Here is a 15,858-nt window from a genome sequence, read left to right on the forward strand (position 1 = left end):
CAAATAAATGGGTATACACTGCACTGTTTACTTAGTCCCAGTCTCCTGCAGTCCTGAAGTGCTTTAAGGGCTGAAATCTTAAGGCTCCAGTGCAAACCAGTTTGGTGCAATACTGCCTGAACCAGTGAGTCTGCCACGAATATGGCTTTCTCATTGCCTGTATCTTGAATGGAAGAATCACATGGTCTGTTGTGTTGTGTAGATGCTCTGTCTGCTGAAATAACCAACCCTCTTTGATAGAAAAATGGGCTGTAGGTGTTGAAGTTCAGTTGGGACAGCTTATACCTTTGAATACATCCCAAAGCAGTACCAAAAACTCTTGGATTAATTATGATCTTGACTGTCCTGTATTTAACATCTGCAAGAGTTTCTATGTTAACTAGTTACTTGTATGAGCCCATGTACCTGAGCAGGGCCTCTAAAGAGCATGTGGATGTTCAGTACATGGCAGTTCCCACAGGGAAGGGATTGGGATATGACCTGTTATGTTGCGTGAGCCTCTGACATAGGCCACAGTGATGTATCAGTGTTGGGTATGTGTATATATATATATCTGCTTCATGTCAGGGAAACAAAAAGGATCTAGGTATGGAGGATTTTGACAACATTTATGGATTTCCAGAGACCACTACTTATTATGGGAGACAAAACTTTTTGAAACGATTCCTTATGAGAATGTGGAATTAAACACTTGTTTCTTCTTTCTTCATAAAACTGTCGTCTTGGGTGTGATGTTTATAATAGTTTGAAATAGTCTCTTAAGATAGCAAGATAAACTGTACATCTCCACTTTCTGAAAACTATTAGACATAGCTTTAAAAATTATTTTTAATAAATGTAGGCCGTTGTTATCCCCAAGGCCACCTCCTTCTGTGGTGTTGCCGATACTGCTCAAAATATCCCAGTGTTTTTACAAGTCATTGCCATCTGGAGGGAAGTATAAAACTTGGTTGAAGACAGCTGCTGTAGACTGTACCACTTCTGTTATAAGCTACTTAAATCTAAAATTTCTGTACAGTTCTTTGTACTCCAGAAATACAGTGTAGTCAGATTTTGAGGGCTGACTATACTCTTGTTTAAAAAGAAGAGCAGTTACCTTTTCATTTAAAAAAAAAATTTTTTTTGGCTGACAGGAATGTTTTTGTCATAATCTTTCCTAATATTTTTTTGGGTCTAGTAGTTGGGATTCCAGCTGTTATCATTCTAAAACTATGCTAAACATGGAAAAAACATGTCAGGATAGGAAGAGTTTACAGCAATTGTTTGAAAACTACCCACATTTTTTTTTTCTGTATCTGTGAATAATCCATTGAGGCAACAGTATGCCCCTAAAATGCTAATTTGGAGTCTGATTCTGCAGACATTTACCATGTGAATAATTTGGTTTGCATGAGTAGTCCTACTGATTACTCCTGTGAGAAAGGTTGCTTGTGTGGCCTAAAAAGTTTCCAGGCCAAGACCCTACACTTTTGATACTTGACTAATAAAATTTATTTCTAAAATGTCAGTTTATGATCTTAATAGTTCTAAAGTGTTACCTGTTGTTACTTGAAGCCAAACTAAAAAGAAACAAAACCAACCCCCAAACAAACAAACAAAAAGAAGGCCACCAACCCCCATGAAATGTATTTCTGCTGTAGTGTGTAGATAAAACATTACTCTCACAGAAACAACTGCAATCTCTGAGTTAGTATCTAAGCAAAATCTCCCCTCCTGCCCGTACCTCCCCAAAAACCAGCTCCCCTGAGCTGCATGGTGTGAATAAGTTGAAATCAGGAGGTCAAGAAAAGAATGCTGTAAGGTTGAACATCAAGTTGGTACATGAAATAGCTTTTAAACCGAAATTATTGATGTTGTATTTTCTTGTTTCTTACAATGCATTACTGAATGATGTGGCAAGAAATATTTCAAGAACTAAATGTTTTGTAACCGTTCATTCTTTTTTCTAAATTTTTACAACACAATTCTAAATTGTCAAACTGAGGAATTGTCTGTACTTGCTATTTATTTGGGCTCCATATCCACAAATACATTCAAACAAGTTAATAAAAGTTAACATGATGGGAGCATTTACTTAGGTGTGTACTTATGAGTGTTTGAGTAGTACTGAAAGTCACTATGGTTTTGTTCATGGTACATACGAACAATTTGAAATTTACAGATGTGTCACAGCACAGAAAGAAAAGTATATTTCGACTAAATAGTTTCAAGGAAAAGTTCTTTCTAGTTAGAAAACAAACTACTTGGATTTCTGGATATAAATTTTTATGTGAAACTGCTGTGCTTGCAGTTTCTGCAGCAAGGGCTTAATTATAACCTCAATAAATAGGAGTTGATCTTGTTAAAAATATTAAATAGGATTCAATAAAATAAAGTGGGGTTTAGCTGTATTTCACATATTACAGGGTTAGAGTTATCCATTTGAGCTCTTTCAGATAAATGTAGTAAACTATTACGCTGCATTAGTAGGTTTTGAAATGGTAGAATCAAAAGTGACTTAGGAGTTACCATGATCTCTGAATGTACGGTGTTTTATGGAGCATCTCATCTTGCAAAGTCATGCATAGCAGGATGGACTAAGAAATAAAACAGTCCATCTGGGATAAAAACAAATACAGTTTATCTTGGGCAATAGTGTCCATTAGGCCTGGGCATTTATTGAGGGAATTAACAGCTGCTTCAAAATAGACTATGAACTAGTACTGCTCTTTCTGCCTAGTCTAGAAAAGAGCTGCACTATATTATGTGTATCTTCTTTCTTAGGGTGCAGACTTACTGTATCACTGATGGGATAAAACATACTGTTCAGAGATTAAAATAAACCTATATGCTAACTTTTTATTATGTATTGATATGTAGCATGAGACTGCAGTTTTATTCCAATTACTTGACTAGCTTTAATGACAAAATATAAATTCCAACTAACTTATAAAAGAGGAATAGTAGGATTTTCATGATTCTTTAAATGTGAACTGTATCAATAAATTAATCCCAGAATAATTAGTTTGGGCTGAACTTTGTCTTTCTGGGTTTTGAATCTCTGATAGTATATAGTCATTTCAGTTACAGAAGAGAAGCGTAAGAAACAGTAGATTTTACTTCTATGAAGCTATATGATCAAAATTCAGGGGCAGAGACTTCTGGAAAAAATGCCAAATGTCATCTGTTTTTATGGTGCAGTTTTGCAGTTTTAGCTGAAGCAGAATTTGATTTTTTTTTTTCTGGTTTACAGACACTTAGGTGTGAAGTGTAAAGGCTATTGTGGAATCTTAGGACCCCTGATGAAAAATGCCATATTAGCAGTGGAGTCACCACTACTATTCCAGGAATAATTTATATCACTATCATAGTTAAAAGCACAGCCAATAAATGAACAGCATTTCATCTTGTGCTTGATTGTATATAGTGTCAATGAAATCAGTTTTTTGGTCGTAAGATCTTGTGTTATAGTACAGAAGTTGTACTGAGCTCTTAGAATAAGTTCTTAGCTCTTTAGCTTGAAATTATTCTCCAGTTTCTTTTCTCACTGAATATTGGTCTTTTTTTTGGTGTGAAAGTTCCTTACTGAATCTGAGAACTAATTTTTTTAAGTTGGGGTACATTCTGAAGAGTTTTGACTGCTGCAGACAGGAAAGTCTAATTCAGACTGCCTACAACTCAGGGGGTTATGCATGTGCTTGTTTTTTAAGACTGCTCGATGTTATGACTTCCTCCCCCCATAGCATTGATACTTAATTATCTGTCTGGCATCAGTCTGAATACATGAGCATTTGAAGAGTTAATGCCTTCACTCTTGTGTGTGATCGGTAGTAGAAGAATAATGAGTTCAGGTAACGAATACCTGTTTTTGAACAGCCCTGAAGGGGTGAACAGTTATTCCTTGTTAATCATGGATGTGAAAAATCCTTCTCTTAGCTAATCCTACATAGTTAAGGGCAAAGCATAGCACATTCCTCATCTTGGAACAAGCAGGAGACTGAAGCCTGCAGTGCTAATCACTTACCAAGGGAATGTGGGACTATCTTACGTGAATTGTACTGGGGCACCTCTATTTATAGTTAAAAAAAAAATAAAAAATACTACAGTAATTATTCTATATTAGCAGACTTTTGTCAAAGCAGCTTCAAATATCTTCTCTAAAAATGTCTGTTGAATCAGAAATACACAAAGGCCGTCTTTGAAGACAGTATTTAAAAAGATGCAATATTCTAATGGAATTTAAAAAAAATCAGAAGATAGCTACATTTTGATGACAGAATACTACAAAATGTTTGATAAAACTATAAGTCCAAGAGCAATTTTCTTCTAAAAACCTTTTCAATGCCTGCTATTATTTTTAGTATTTTTTATTCATCTGACTGTCTTTTCTCATGGGACTCCTTTTATAGGTCTAGAAGTCAAATTGCAGTGAGAAGTCCTGTTTGCTCTTTGCAGACCTTTTTACGAATTCCAGGGCAGGAAGGCTGTTTATTTTTCCCACATCTGTTTTGCGCTCATCCTTTGTGACATTGTTTGCTGGATGCTCTTGTTTCTTGTTTCCTCTGAAATGGGTAATTTGCACTGTTGCAAAATGGTGAAACCAAATCTGAATCTGCAGAACTGTGCCAGTGTTTTTGTTTCAAATGGTGTTTTGTGTTTGGAAGCTATTTTAAATTGATTCTACAGAGCACTGATATTAAATTCAATGCTATAAATTTTAGTTTTAGTCTATAAAAATCATATTTATTTGTTGCAGAGACAGTTCAGTTTTTTTAAAACTGATTTAATTTTAGATGGCCACAGGTGAAAATTGAGTTATTATCATTTTAATATAGAATATGTGAAAGAACATCAAAGATGCTCCTTATTTTAATAGCAGAAACCACACTTCTATCTGGAATTTTACAGTTAAACTCCAAAAATGTATGAGGAATCTGGCTGCAGCTTCAGTGACTCATAGTGTTATATTACCTCATTTACTATGAGGAGTCTGGTTGAAACTTCATCAGAAGAAATGTTTTATTCTCCTTCATAATATGTAGTGCATTGTGCTGGCTTGTCTTTAATAATAGTCTAGACCGATAATCAAAAACAATGTGGCAAAGTCTCCCTTAATTTTTTTAAGGAACACCAGCCTTTCTGGCTTTGTTTTGGCAGGACGTCTGTACAGGTGCGATAGAAAAATACTTGAGTGAAAACTTACTGCGGTAGCTCGGTGCCAGAAAGACAGTTACAAGCCTATCAGGACTATCCCCAGGCCTTTCTCGTGTTTCTAAAGAATCTGTTCAAACTCTAGTTAAATTCCATATAATAGAGTGGCTTCCCCTTCCCTCTTTCTTTGCCTTTTTTTTTCCCTGTTTTTTTTTTTTTTTTTTTTTGGCTTGGAAGTGATCCCAGGTGTTGTCAAAGATCATCTTTGTTTCATCTGATACTTGAACCTATATTGCTCCATGGAGGTTTTATAACTTCTGTTTCCTTATTTGTGGTGTACTTTATAGAATAAAATCCAATAAATTAGCCTCATGAGATTGTGGAGGTTTGAAGAAGTCTCTGAAGATTGTCCAGTCCCACGCCACAGATTAATACAAGGTCAATCAGAGCAGGTGGCCGAGGGCTGTTTTCAGTTGAATTTTGAACATCTCCCAATGACGGATAATCTACAGCCTTTCTGGGCAACCTAATCCAGTGTTTGACTACCCTTGCAGTCAAACAATTTTCTTAGGTCTAAGTGCAATTTTCCTGTACTTTGATTTGTGCCCATTGCCTCTTGTTCTTTCCCTGTGCACCTCTGAGAAGAGTCCGGCTCAGTCTTCCTTGCTTGGGAAGGAAGTGCATCACTTATTTATACACACAAAGTATTTATATGCATTGAGATATCTCTGAGAGTGGGCTCCCACATCTGAGCCTTCTCCTCCTCAGGCTAAAGAGTCCCAACTCTCTCAACTTCTCCCAGTGTGCTTCAGTCTACCTCCTTACTAATCTTGGTGGTCCTTCCCTGGACTTGCTCCAGTATGTCCATGTCTCTCTTGTAATGGGGAGGCCAGCACTGGGCACATCTCTCCAGGTGCCTCCCTAGCGCTGATTGTAGGGAAAGACTACCTGCCTTGACCTGCTGGCAACACTCTTACTATTACAGCCCAGGATGCTGTTGGCCTTTGGTGCGTGGCCTTTGCTGACTCCAGTTCAATATCTTATTCACCTGGACCCCAGGTCTTTCTCTGTAAAGCTGATTTCCAACTGCTGGTTCTCCAGTGTGTGCTGGTGTATGGTGTTAGTCTTCTCCAAGTGCAGAGCTTTGCATTGCTCTTTTGTTGATCTTCACAAGTTTCCTTTTAGAACAGTTCTCCAACCTGAGTCTCTCTGACAGGCAGTGCACACACCTTGTGTATCAGTCATTCTTTCCAGTTCTGCATCATCTGCAAACATGCTGAGGGTGCACGGTGTCCCATCTTCCAGATTGTTGATGAAATTTTGAACAGTACTGGTTCCAGTACTGACCCCTGGGGTACATCACTAGTGACTGTTCTCCAGATGGACTTTGAGCCCCTGATCACAGCCCTTTGAACTTGGCGCTTCAGCTAATTTTCAATCCACCTCACCATCAGCTTTTGTCGCCTGTACTTTTATCAGTTTGTCTATGAGGACAACCATTATGAATGACAATGTCAGAAGCTTTACTGAAGTCAAGATGAACAACACCTACTGCCTTCCCCTCATCTGCCAAGTTCTTTATGCATTGTAGGAGGCTATCAGGTTAGTCAGGCATAATTTTCCCTGTTGTAAATCTATGCTGACTACCCCCAGTCATCATCTTGTTCTTAGTGTGTCTAGAACAGAAATAGCTTCTCTTTTGCTCTGTCACGTTCCCAAGCATTGAACTGGAGCTTCCCAGCCTGTAGTTTCCTAGCTTTTACTTTGTTTTTCAGGCTTTTTAGTGCCATAGGTAGAATTAAGAAGAGTAGTGACCAACTATTCATAGAAATATCCTTTCTGTTGAAACAGTAAGGAATACAGAAGCTTCCAGAAAACAAAAGCCTTAGTTTCTTTCTTTTCTTCTTAGTAAAACCCCCTCTTTTTAAAGGCAAAGTGAGTATAGACCTCTGACAGTGCAAAACACTGTTCTGCATAATGTAGGGAGAATTGATGGTGGTAATTTCGGACCTGACATCAAACTCATGGGAGAAGAAAATGAAGAACAGAAAATATGTTAGGGTTCAAGTAGTGTACACTAGTACAGTGTAGTACTGTAGTACTACAAATAAGAAACTGAGTTTGCAGTAGTATCCTGATTCTGTTCAGAATTTTATTTTTTTTAACTGAAACAAATACCTAATAGATACTTGAAATTAAATGGAGACTAAGTTAGATATCTTTCATAGCTAGTCACTGTTTAGCCTGGAAAATGGAGCTGTGCTTAAGTGGTTTTTGACCTGGGGAAAACTTTCTTGGCCATCCAAATGCTGTAATATCAGTCCTAAACTTCTCAGATTCCAGTTTTTATTCATGAGGTTGGTAAACTTGATATTGTTAGGCTTAATGAGATTATGAATAGTTTGACTAGAGACACAAGATCTTTGCAGAGAATTCTTAATGGAAAAACTGGCACAGTCTTTTGCTTAGCTCTTAGTTTTTGGACCTTTCTCTCACTTGATGGTATGTTCATTCAAGTCACATTCATGGACAGCAGTTGCCAGATGTGTTGAAGTCAGCATATTGTGGCTTTGGACGTGGATACACAAATGTTTTCTGCCTCTAGCAGATACAGCAACATGTTTTTTGTAGCAAAGTAGTAAGACTTGCCTTCCTTTCAGACATAAGTCTAAGTCAAGCTCTCTATAAAATTCTCTGGTGAGGCAATAGGAGTCACGTATTCTGAACTCTATTATTCTAACCCTATCAGAGTCACACTTTTAGGACTTCGTGGTTAAATAAACCCATGGAGATGATTTGGGTGCTGTGCACTAGCTTTCTGTTTTAAGGTTCTTGGATAATTTTGTAGGTTGACTCTGTATTTCCTGAGCTCATAACTGATGTTAGACCTTTCCAGAGGATGCATATCCCTGTAACATCTTGGAACTACTTAGGGAGCCTGGTGGGCTCAGTCCTTGTGAGTAGAAAGTACTGCTGCATGAACACACAGAGGTTTGATTACTGACAAGCATTGAAATTTTTAAAAATTTAACTGTAATGAAAAAAGGCTTTTGTACTTTTAAACTTTATGTATATTTTGCAAATGAGCTTCAGTGAAATGTTAACGTGGTATTTTCAAATGAGTGTAACAGTAATGACTTCTGCTGACAAACAGATGTGGATGTGCTCCTTTCTAGAGTACAATTTCTAAGCTGTACAGTGCTGTGTGCTACTATGTGCAGATAGTGTATTTACTTCTCTTGGTTAACTTTGAAAGAGGAATGAAAAATAATGACTTATGCTACCAATAAGTTTGTGTGAGTTGGAAGCCTTCTATCCTTCCTGAAGCAATGGTGGTAGAAGAAAATGCATCTGTACCTCGTATTTAGAGTTTTGGAAGGCTGTCATTCTCTATGCACCCAATGGGATAGGCTGTTTCTAATTAAAGAGTACAGCTGATTTATAACTTACTTGGAACAACTCTTAACTTCAATCAGTTTTCAAGTTATCTTTGAGTGCTTCTGTTGTTTTAGAGGGCCTATGCGTAGAAGTACCTCTACTTGAACTAAAACCCACTGGAAAATTACTTATGTGGGACAAAATAGCAGCCTTCCAGTACCTGTGAGGTGCTTATGAGAAAGCTCAAGCCAGACTCATTGCTGTGGTGAGTCAACAAGCATAAATTGAAATGGGAAGTATGACTGCATACTTGGGAAGTAGGGACACAACTGGGAAGTATGGGCTACAAATGAGAAGTAAGGGCACAACTTCTTCACTGTGAGGACAATCAAGCACTGGAACAGCTCACTTGCCCACAGAGGCTCTATAGTCTCATACATCTTCTGTGGCTGTCTGTAGTTGATACCACAGGATCAGAAACAAGTTACAGTGAAGTCTGTAACAAGTCTGTGAAACAAACAGTTCACCTGCTTGTGAACTATAGCAATTGCAGATGATTACATTGTACAAAGTATAATTAAGATTTTTTTTTTTTCTCCCTTCTGCCCTCATGTGTGATTGCAACTGGATCATAGTTATTGTGGTATGAAAACTTGAGAGAGATATCAGAACAGATTTGTGGCATGGCCAGACCTCAGTGGGTTAGATACGTTGTTACTGGGACCATAATGTGCTCTCCCTGCAGTGTACCTCTCTCTCTGTCATCCTCTAAGTATCCTCTGGCTGCATGCAGAAGACAAGTAAAATTCAGATATGTACCAATTTCAGCTAAGATAGTCTGTTCTCTTGAACCAGTAGTTTAAATCAAGCCCATTTTCTTTGCTTACCTTACTGTTGCTTCCTTCACAGTGTAACTTACTGTTTGTCTGTACTTACTTCTTATCTGCCTGTTAGTATTGAGCTTCTTTTAAAGAGTATTTTCTCCCCCTCACTTGTCAAAGATTTTCATTCTTTGTCTTTAAATTGACCCTTCTGTATACTCCTTCCATCATTTCACTTTGAAGATGCTTTTCCAGTCTTTATTGTGTTTAGAAGACTGAGCTCTGGGAGCTTTAAGCTGAGGTATGTGAAATACTTTGTGTACTCTAGATAGTATGTGGACTTTGCTTGAATTAGTTGTGAAGAACTCAAAAATTTACCTGTGTCAGGGTGTCAGTTTGCCCAATCTCTTTCTTCCTAAAGAGACGTTCAGCAACAGAAGGAAAAAGTGATATATACTTTAGTTGCAGCTATGCCTCAGGTTTTTTTTTTAATTGAAAGAATTATATGATATTGGACCCTCATCCATTTAATTTTGGACACTGCAAATGGACTTCACAGTCCAAGTTATTGCAATATTAGAAGAGATTCTCCAGTACACTTTCTGTTGCTCACACCACTAACACTTTGTCTCTTCTGAGCTCTTTACCTCTACCTGAAAAACACAAATATTTATAGCTCATTTGGAAAACTGAATAGTAGCAGTGTGGAATATATCTCCGCTGTTTCTTCAATGCTTCGCCTTGAACTTCCTGCCAGTTCTGGGATACCAGTTCAATTCATGAAACTGAAATTTCTCACATTGCCTTAGGGGAAACTCTGCCTGCTAGGTAGCTGTGGTGAGGTGTCTGCCAACACACATTGAAATAAAAATAAAATGTGGTGGAGTGTTTCTGATTGTTTTTAGTCTGCAGTGGCTGTAGTTCTTTACAGTCTGCACTCTTGGATTCTGTGGTCCATCTGTGCTTACCCTGAGTTCCAGCTCCATGGAGAAAGAGGATCATGTCTTTCTCAGTCACTCTTGTTCCACTGCATTTGTGTGTTCTGGATAAGTGTTGTTGTTTCAGATAAAATTAAGCATGGGGTCACCTGAAAAAGTTGAACTGTTGGGGAACCATGTATATTAGTGAACCATTTTAAAACAGTAATGTATTTTCTGGACTCCTTGTGTGACTCTGTCCAAAGATTGGAAACTCTTCATAGTGACTGTTGAATGGGAAGCTGTTGAGTCCTGTGGTATTAGGCTGTGTGTTTCAGATTTGCTCTGCATCCTTTTTCCCATTCACATACATGTAGTTTCATAACATTTTTTTAGACAGAACTATCTACTGTAGTCCTGAAAAATTTATTTCAGTGAAGTTCATAAAGTCTCCTTATAGGAAACTTAAAACATCAAATTGACCCCTTTAAAAGTATCTGCTGTAACTTATTAGATGTAAAGAATAGCTGAAACCTCTTTCTGAAGTATGGAAAAGGACATATTTCCTGTTATTTCCTTCATGAAAATTAGTAATGTTTTATGTTCTTAATCACAGGCAATAAAAAAGAATGGTCAAATTTTTGGTACAGAAAGCTTAGTTCTAAATGAAACTTCAGTGAGTGGGATGAAATTATTCCAAGTAAAAGCTACAAAATACAGGATTCACAAAAGATCAGTAATTTAACTTGTGTATTCCCTTAATTCACTTAGTGTTCAAACAACAAGCATTTTAATTTTGTAAAAGGCAAAATAAAAATGTGTGTTGAAACATTAATTTAAAGTGCCAAGCTCACTTGGTAGAAACTGTTGAGATGTGAGGATAGTGCTGTTTATTGCTAGTTTAATGGAACTTGATTTATTGTCCAGAACTTAGATTTGAAAGTCTGCACAGCAGCACATGCGTCAGTATTTTAATGGTATGCTCAGTTGTGTGGGCCATGTCAACTGCAGGTAATACCAGAAACTCCTGATCTAAGGTATTAACTCTTTTTATATTAGAGCAAGTATTTTGCCTGTAAAGTATCTTTTGGAGTGATGCTGTGTGTTCCTGTAAGACTCTTGTAGCATTTAGTGAAAGGCAGCTTGCCTGATGAACTTGATCATTGTACTATAGTGCCTTTTTTGTGTTACACAGACATTCCACAAAATAACAGATACTGAGTAAATTTATTGCCCTTTCAGTTACAGCTCACCATTTTTGTCTAGCACCCAAACTTGATAGAGTTCCTAAGAAATACCAACAGACACTTTTGTCCTGAACAGCTATTTGGAGCCTAACTTACCAAATTTTTACCCTACATGTTTTTCCATGTAATTTTGGATCTGTAATCGTGTACTTAGAGGTTTAAGTCTCTATTTTGCTAAAAGAAACAGTGAATGAATTTTATTTTTCTTTAATTTGTTCAGGTTTAGTATTTCTTAATTTCATTTTCACAATATCTTTGGATCACAAATGTAACTGTTACTTTGACAGAACTTTCAGTTTTGTGGTCTTAGTATATACATTCATATACAAGTTTACTAAAGGTCAGAAAATTTCTATTTTTAAATGACCTCATCCACAAACACAAAAATATATCACTTTTTTGCTTTTATGTAGGTAAGGTTTTCTTCTTAAGTAGTGTTTGAATCAGAAGTCTTCCACTAGCCATTAACTTATTTATAGCTCTATCTTTCATTTATATGCAAAATTTTCTTTTGACTGATTTGGAAATGTGACTTGCAAGATCACAGTTCGGATTTTTTTTTTCCTACTTACTTAGCTGCATTATCACTCATCTCTCTTATCCCAGTAGTGTAGTCCTTCCTTTTCAGTTTTTTCACTCTAAATTCTCTTTTAATCTCTACATGCATGATTTAGATTTCTTCTGCTTAAAGAAATCAGAATTTCTGATGCTTGACTAACAAGAAGGAACCTGACATTAAGACTGGATAATTATGGATATCTAGAACTCAAAAAACTGACTGTTTGCTAATGGTTTGAAATGTGTGAACAGATCTGTGTGTACATAAAAATATTTCTAAGATTACTTTACTCTCATCAGTAGTCACACTGAGCTTTAAGGGAACAATAACTAAGTTCACTAAACCATGGAGCTATGTAAAATTGGTTTTTTGAATGTCTGTGTGTATCTTCATGGGAAGTCATGAAAAAAAATCTTTAAACTGGAAAGACCTTTATGTGGAACAATGTTTATGCAAAACAAGCCCTGAGAGGCTAAATAGACTTAATTATTTAAATTCAGCCCTAAGACTAACAAACGGGAAAATCTGAACCTGTATGAAATTCTAAAACTTAATTTTGCAAAACTGCTGCCCAACATATTTTTTCACCTTGTGGAATGTTTTGGTAGGAGTCTATTGATGTATGTAGTGTAACCATTGGATAATATATATCTATATATATATATATATATCTATATCTATCTATATATATCTATATATCTATCTATCTGTATATATATATATATCTATATCTCAGATAATCCCATGCAGTCTGGTGTCTAGGAATGCCCTGAATTATTGTATTGACAAGCATCGTGCATTGCAAACTGTGCCTTGTGATAAGGTTTATGGAACAAAACAGCTTTTTCCAGTAGGTTGCTTTGCTTGAATGGCAGGTGGCATGTGTGGAGCATTTCTTAAAAACAACCAAAAAACCTATTTTGAGCTTGACTTCTTGACTGGTATGACTGTAAGCTCCAGGGCTGCCACTTACACACAGCAGAAATAATAATCTGCATTGTATGTTGAAAAAAGAGATCATGAAAATAAAATATATTTGTCTTGGCCAGTGGTTGTTCTGTTGTGTATGGCTATAATACAGTGGGCTTTGATCTTGTCACCTCAGTTTAAGCAGCTGTGACCCTGGTCAGCATGCTCAGCGAGAAACTTAACAGACAAATGGGTACCTTCCAGATTTCAGTTGCAGTTTTTCATTTGTACACTGTCTTAGTTACAACTAATCATATTATATTTAACTTCCTCAAAATTCCTATATTTACAGGTATAGAGAAAAAAACTGCATTAAAAAACCCCCCCAAGACACCCCCCCAAGACCCTGTAATGCCAAATATAAGCTGTGACATCTTGATTTTTCTGGATTTGATTTGACCAGGATTTCTGTAACATCTTCCTTTGCTTTTTTATTTAAATAAATAGGTTATATGGATCTTTAGACATAATGTTATCTTGTTACTTAAAGTGTATATATTTCATACATGTTCCTTTGAACCTCTTCATGGTCACAAAACGTCTGCCTGCTTTATTATATTAAGAGGAACAGAGTTGGTAGGGAATTAAAGTTACACTGCTGATTTTGTACTTTCAACTTTTAGGTTGTTTATGCAGGATAAGGTCCTGACTTAGTGATTGGTTCACACTGCAGAGATTCAAAACCTTTCATAAAATAGGTAATATGGTCTGTAGAGGGAAACCAGAAAATGTAATTAGTCCATGGTAAATTTACTGCTGGACCATGTCTCCGCTAATGGACCTTTCTGGTCTTTAAAATCAGCTTGTTACATCACTGGGATGCCTACTCAAAGTGATTGCATTGCATTGCTCTGTAGCATTTGTAATTTAACACAACTATTTCTTTTTCTTTCTAAAGGCGCTTAAACAGAAATAACCTCCAGTTGCTTTCTGAACTGCTCTTTCTGGGGACGCCGAAGTTATACAGGCTGTAAGTAGACATAGCCCGATAACTATTGTTTGGGAACGTTTGGATTTGGTCTGTTATTCTGTCTTGCATTGGGTTTTTTGTCTTTTGCCTCAAATGGGCTGAAATGCATCGTGGAACATTGGTGTTTTGTTTAAGCTGAGTACTGCTTTGCAAGACTTTTTTATATTTTATTTTACTTCTGTGTCAGATACTGATAGTTGTATGAGACAAAGTATTGTGTCATCAATTTCCACTTCTTTAAGGAAGTTTTGCTGAAAGAATACTTTCCTTTTCTCCTGTTTTTTGGTTCGTTGGTTTTGGCTTTTGTTTTGTTTTGATTTGTTTCTGTGTTAAAAGAAATAAAAATACCTGTGGAAATTCTGACCCAGAGATGCAGCACTGTATAAGCATTTTGGTTTTGTGATGTTCTGCTTTTGTGGCTGTACACACTTACTATAAAAATTACAGCATTGGCAAATGCTAGGTCTGTGGAGAACTCTCTCCTATGTCCCATCACAAAGAAAACAAAGGTAGTAACTTGAGCTCTGAGAAGAAAAAACTATGAAATTCTTTACCTTAAATAGAAATAACATCAAATTGGGTAATGGCTTTTTTGTTTTGATTGTATTCTTTGGTTTGATAATGTTTTAGCAACATTTTTAAAAAATATTTTGGCCCATAGTCCTTTCTAAGAAGCCACTTAATTCTGTTGCAGTTGAAATGTGGAATAAAGTTTGGATCCTGGTTTATTTTAACTAAATAAATTTTAAGGTACTTTTAGGTTACATTATGTGGTATTGAAGGGATACAACATGACATGCTTAAGTAGGCTTTTGTACAAATTCAACCCTGTTGTAATTAGATACGTGTTTGACACATTTCTTTAGACTTCAGGTGAGATTTCTGCTGTTGAAATTGCTGGTTATATTGAGTTTCATCCCTTGTGTGCTTGGAAAAAGAGACGTGAAGGTGGAGGAAATTGGGATTCCGCTTATTTGTTTCCACTTTAGTATATGGAAATATGTTTGAGAAAAATGGTATAATGAAACTTTTATTTTTAGGAGTTGATTTTTGTTTTAATACTATGAAACAATAGTTCTTTTCTCCCTTCTCATAGCAACATAAATGGCAAACTGAGAGTTACTCTTATTATTATAAACATTTAGTTCTGTGTATTTTATTTCATTCATTTGCTTTGGATGTATGCTTTGTTTCCAGAACTTCGCTGTAAATTCAATGAGTTGTTAAATGATGAGGCCAAAAAGCTGCTGAAGGTTTTTGTCCTGACAAACAAAAATATTTTGCTGTGCTATAATGTTATAATATATTCATATGTGGTATTATGTATTAACAATTGAGTCTTTTATAATTTCCCTCAGCCATGATAAAGAAATTACTTCCATCAGAAAGGAATATGAAAGAGATTTATGATCACTTTATTATTTCACCTATAGTGTAATGGTTGTTATCTAGATTCATATAAATAGAAATGAGCCCTAATTTGCAGGCAAAAAATGGATACACACTTCAGGCAAAATCATATTTGAATATATTTATTTCAGAATTGTTTATTTGATAGATGCTAGTCTTAAATCTATAATGTCCTTTGACATAAAGCACACAACTGCTCATAGCGTATATGGTGGAAAGTAAGAGATCCCTGGCTTCACAGTATTAAATTTCCTCTGCCTAAGGGTTATTGTTGATCAGACCATGAAAGTGAATGTCTGGTTATAATGTATTCATGTTTAAAAGAAAATATGAATTAAACTGAAAATCTACAGCTGCTTAGCGCTAAATTTGTAATTGAAAAAATGTCAGGCCAACAAAGGTATTGATGCTAGCTAAAAGTTCTTTGTCAGTTTTCAGAAAATATGTAGCTTGATCA

At 36.2% G+C, this 15,858-nt stretch overlaps 1 protein-coding gene across 16 annotated transcripts in view; it reads left to right on the top strand.

The window, feature by feature from the left end:
* SLIT2 (slit guidance ligand 2) overlaps positions 1-15,858 on the top strand; it is a 266,811-nt gene that overhangs the window by 7,929 nt on the left and 243,024 nt on the right. For all 16 annotated transcript variants that reach the window (XM_039379040.1, XM_039379041.1, XM_039379037.1 and 13 more), the window contains exon 4: positions 13,920-13,991. In XM_039379040.1, the coding sequence (XP_039234974.1) occupies positions 13,920-13,991 (72 nt within the window). The remainder of the gene's footprint in view (positions 1-13,919; positions 13,992-15,858) is intronic.

The sequence above is a fragment of the Pipra filicauda genome, unplaced genomic scaffold (assembly GCF_003945595.2).
Source record: "Pipra filicauda isolate LSUMZ 115617 unplaced genomic scaffold, ASM394559v2 scaffold153_size1761393_pilon, whole genome shotgun sequence".
NCBI lineage: Eukaryota > Metazoa > Chordata > Aves > Passeriformes > Pipridae > Pipra > Pipra filicauda.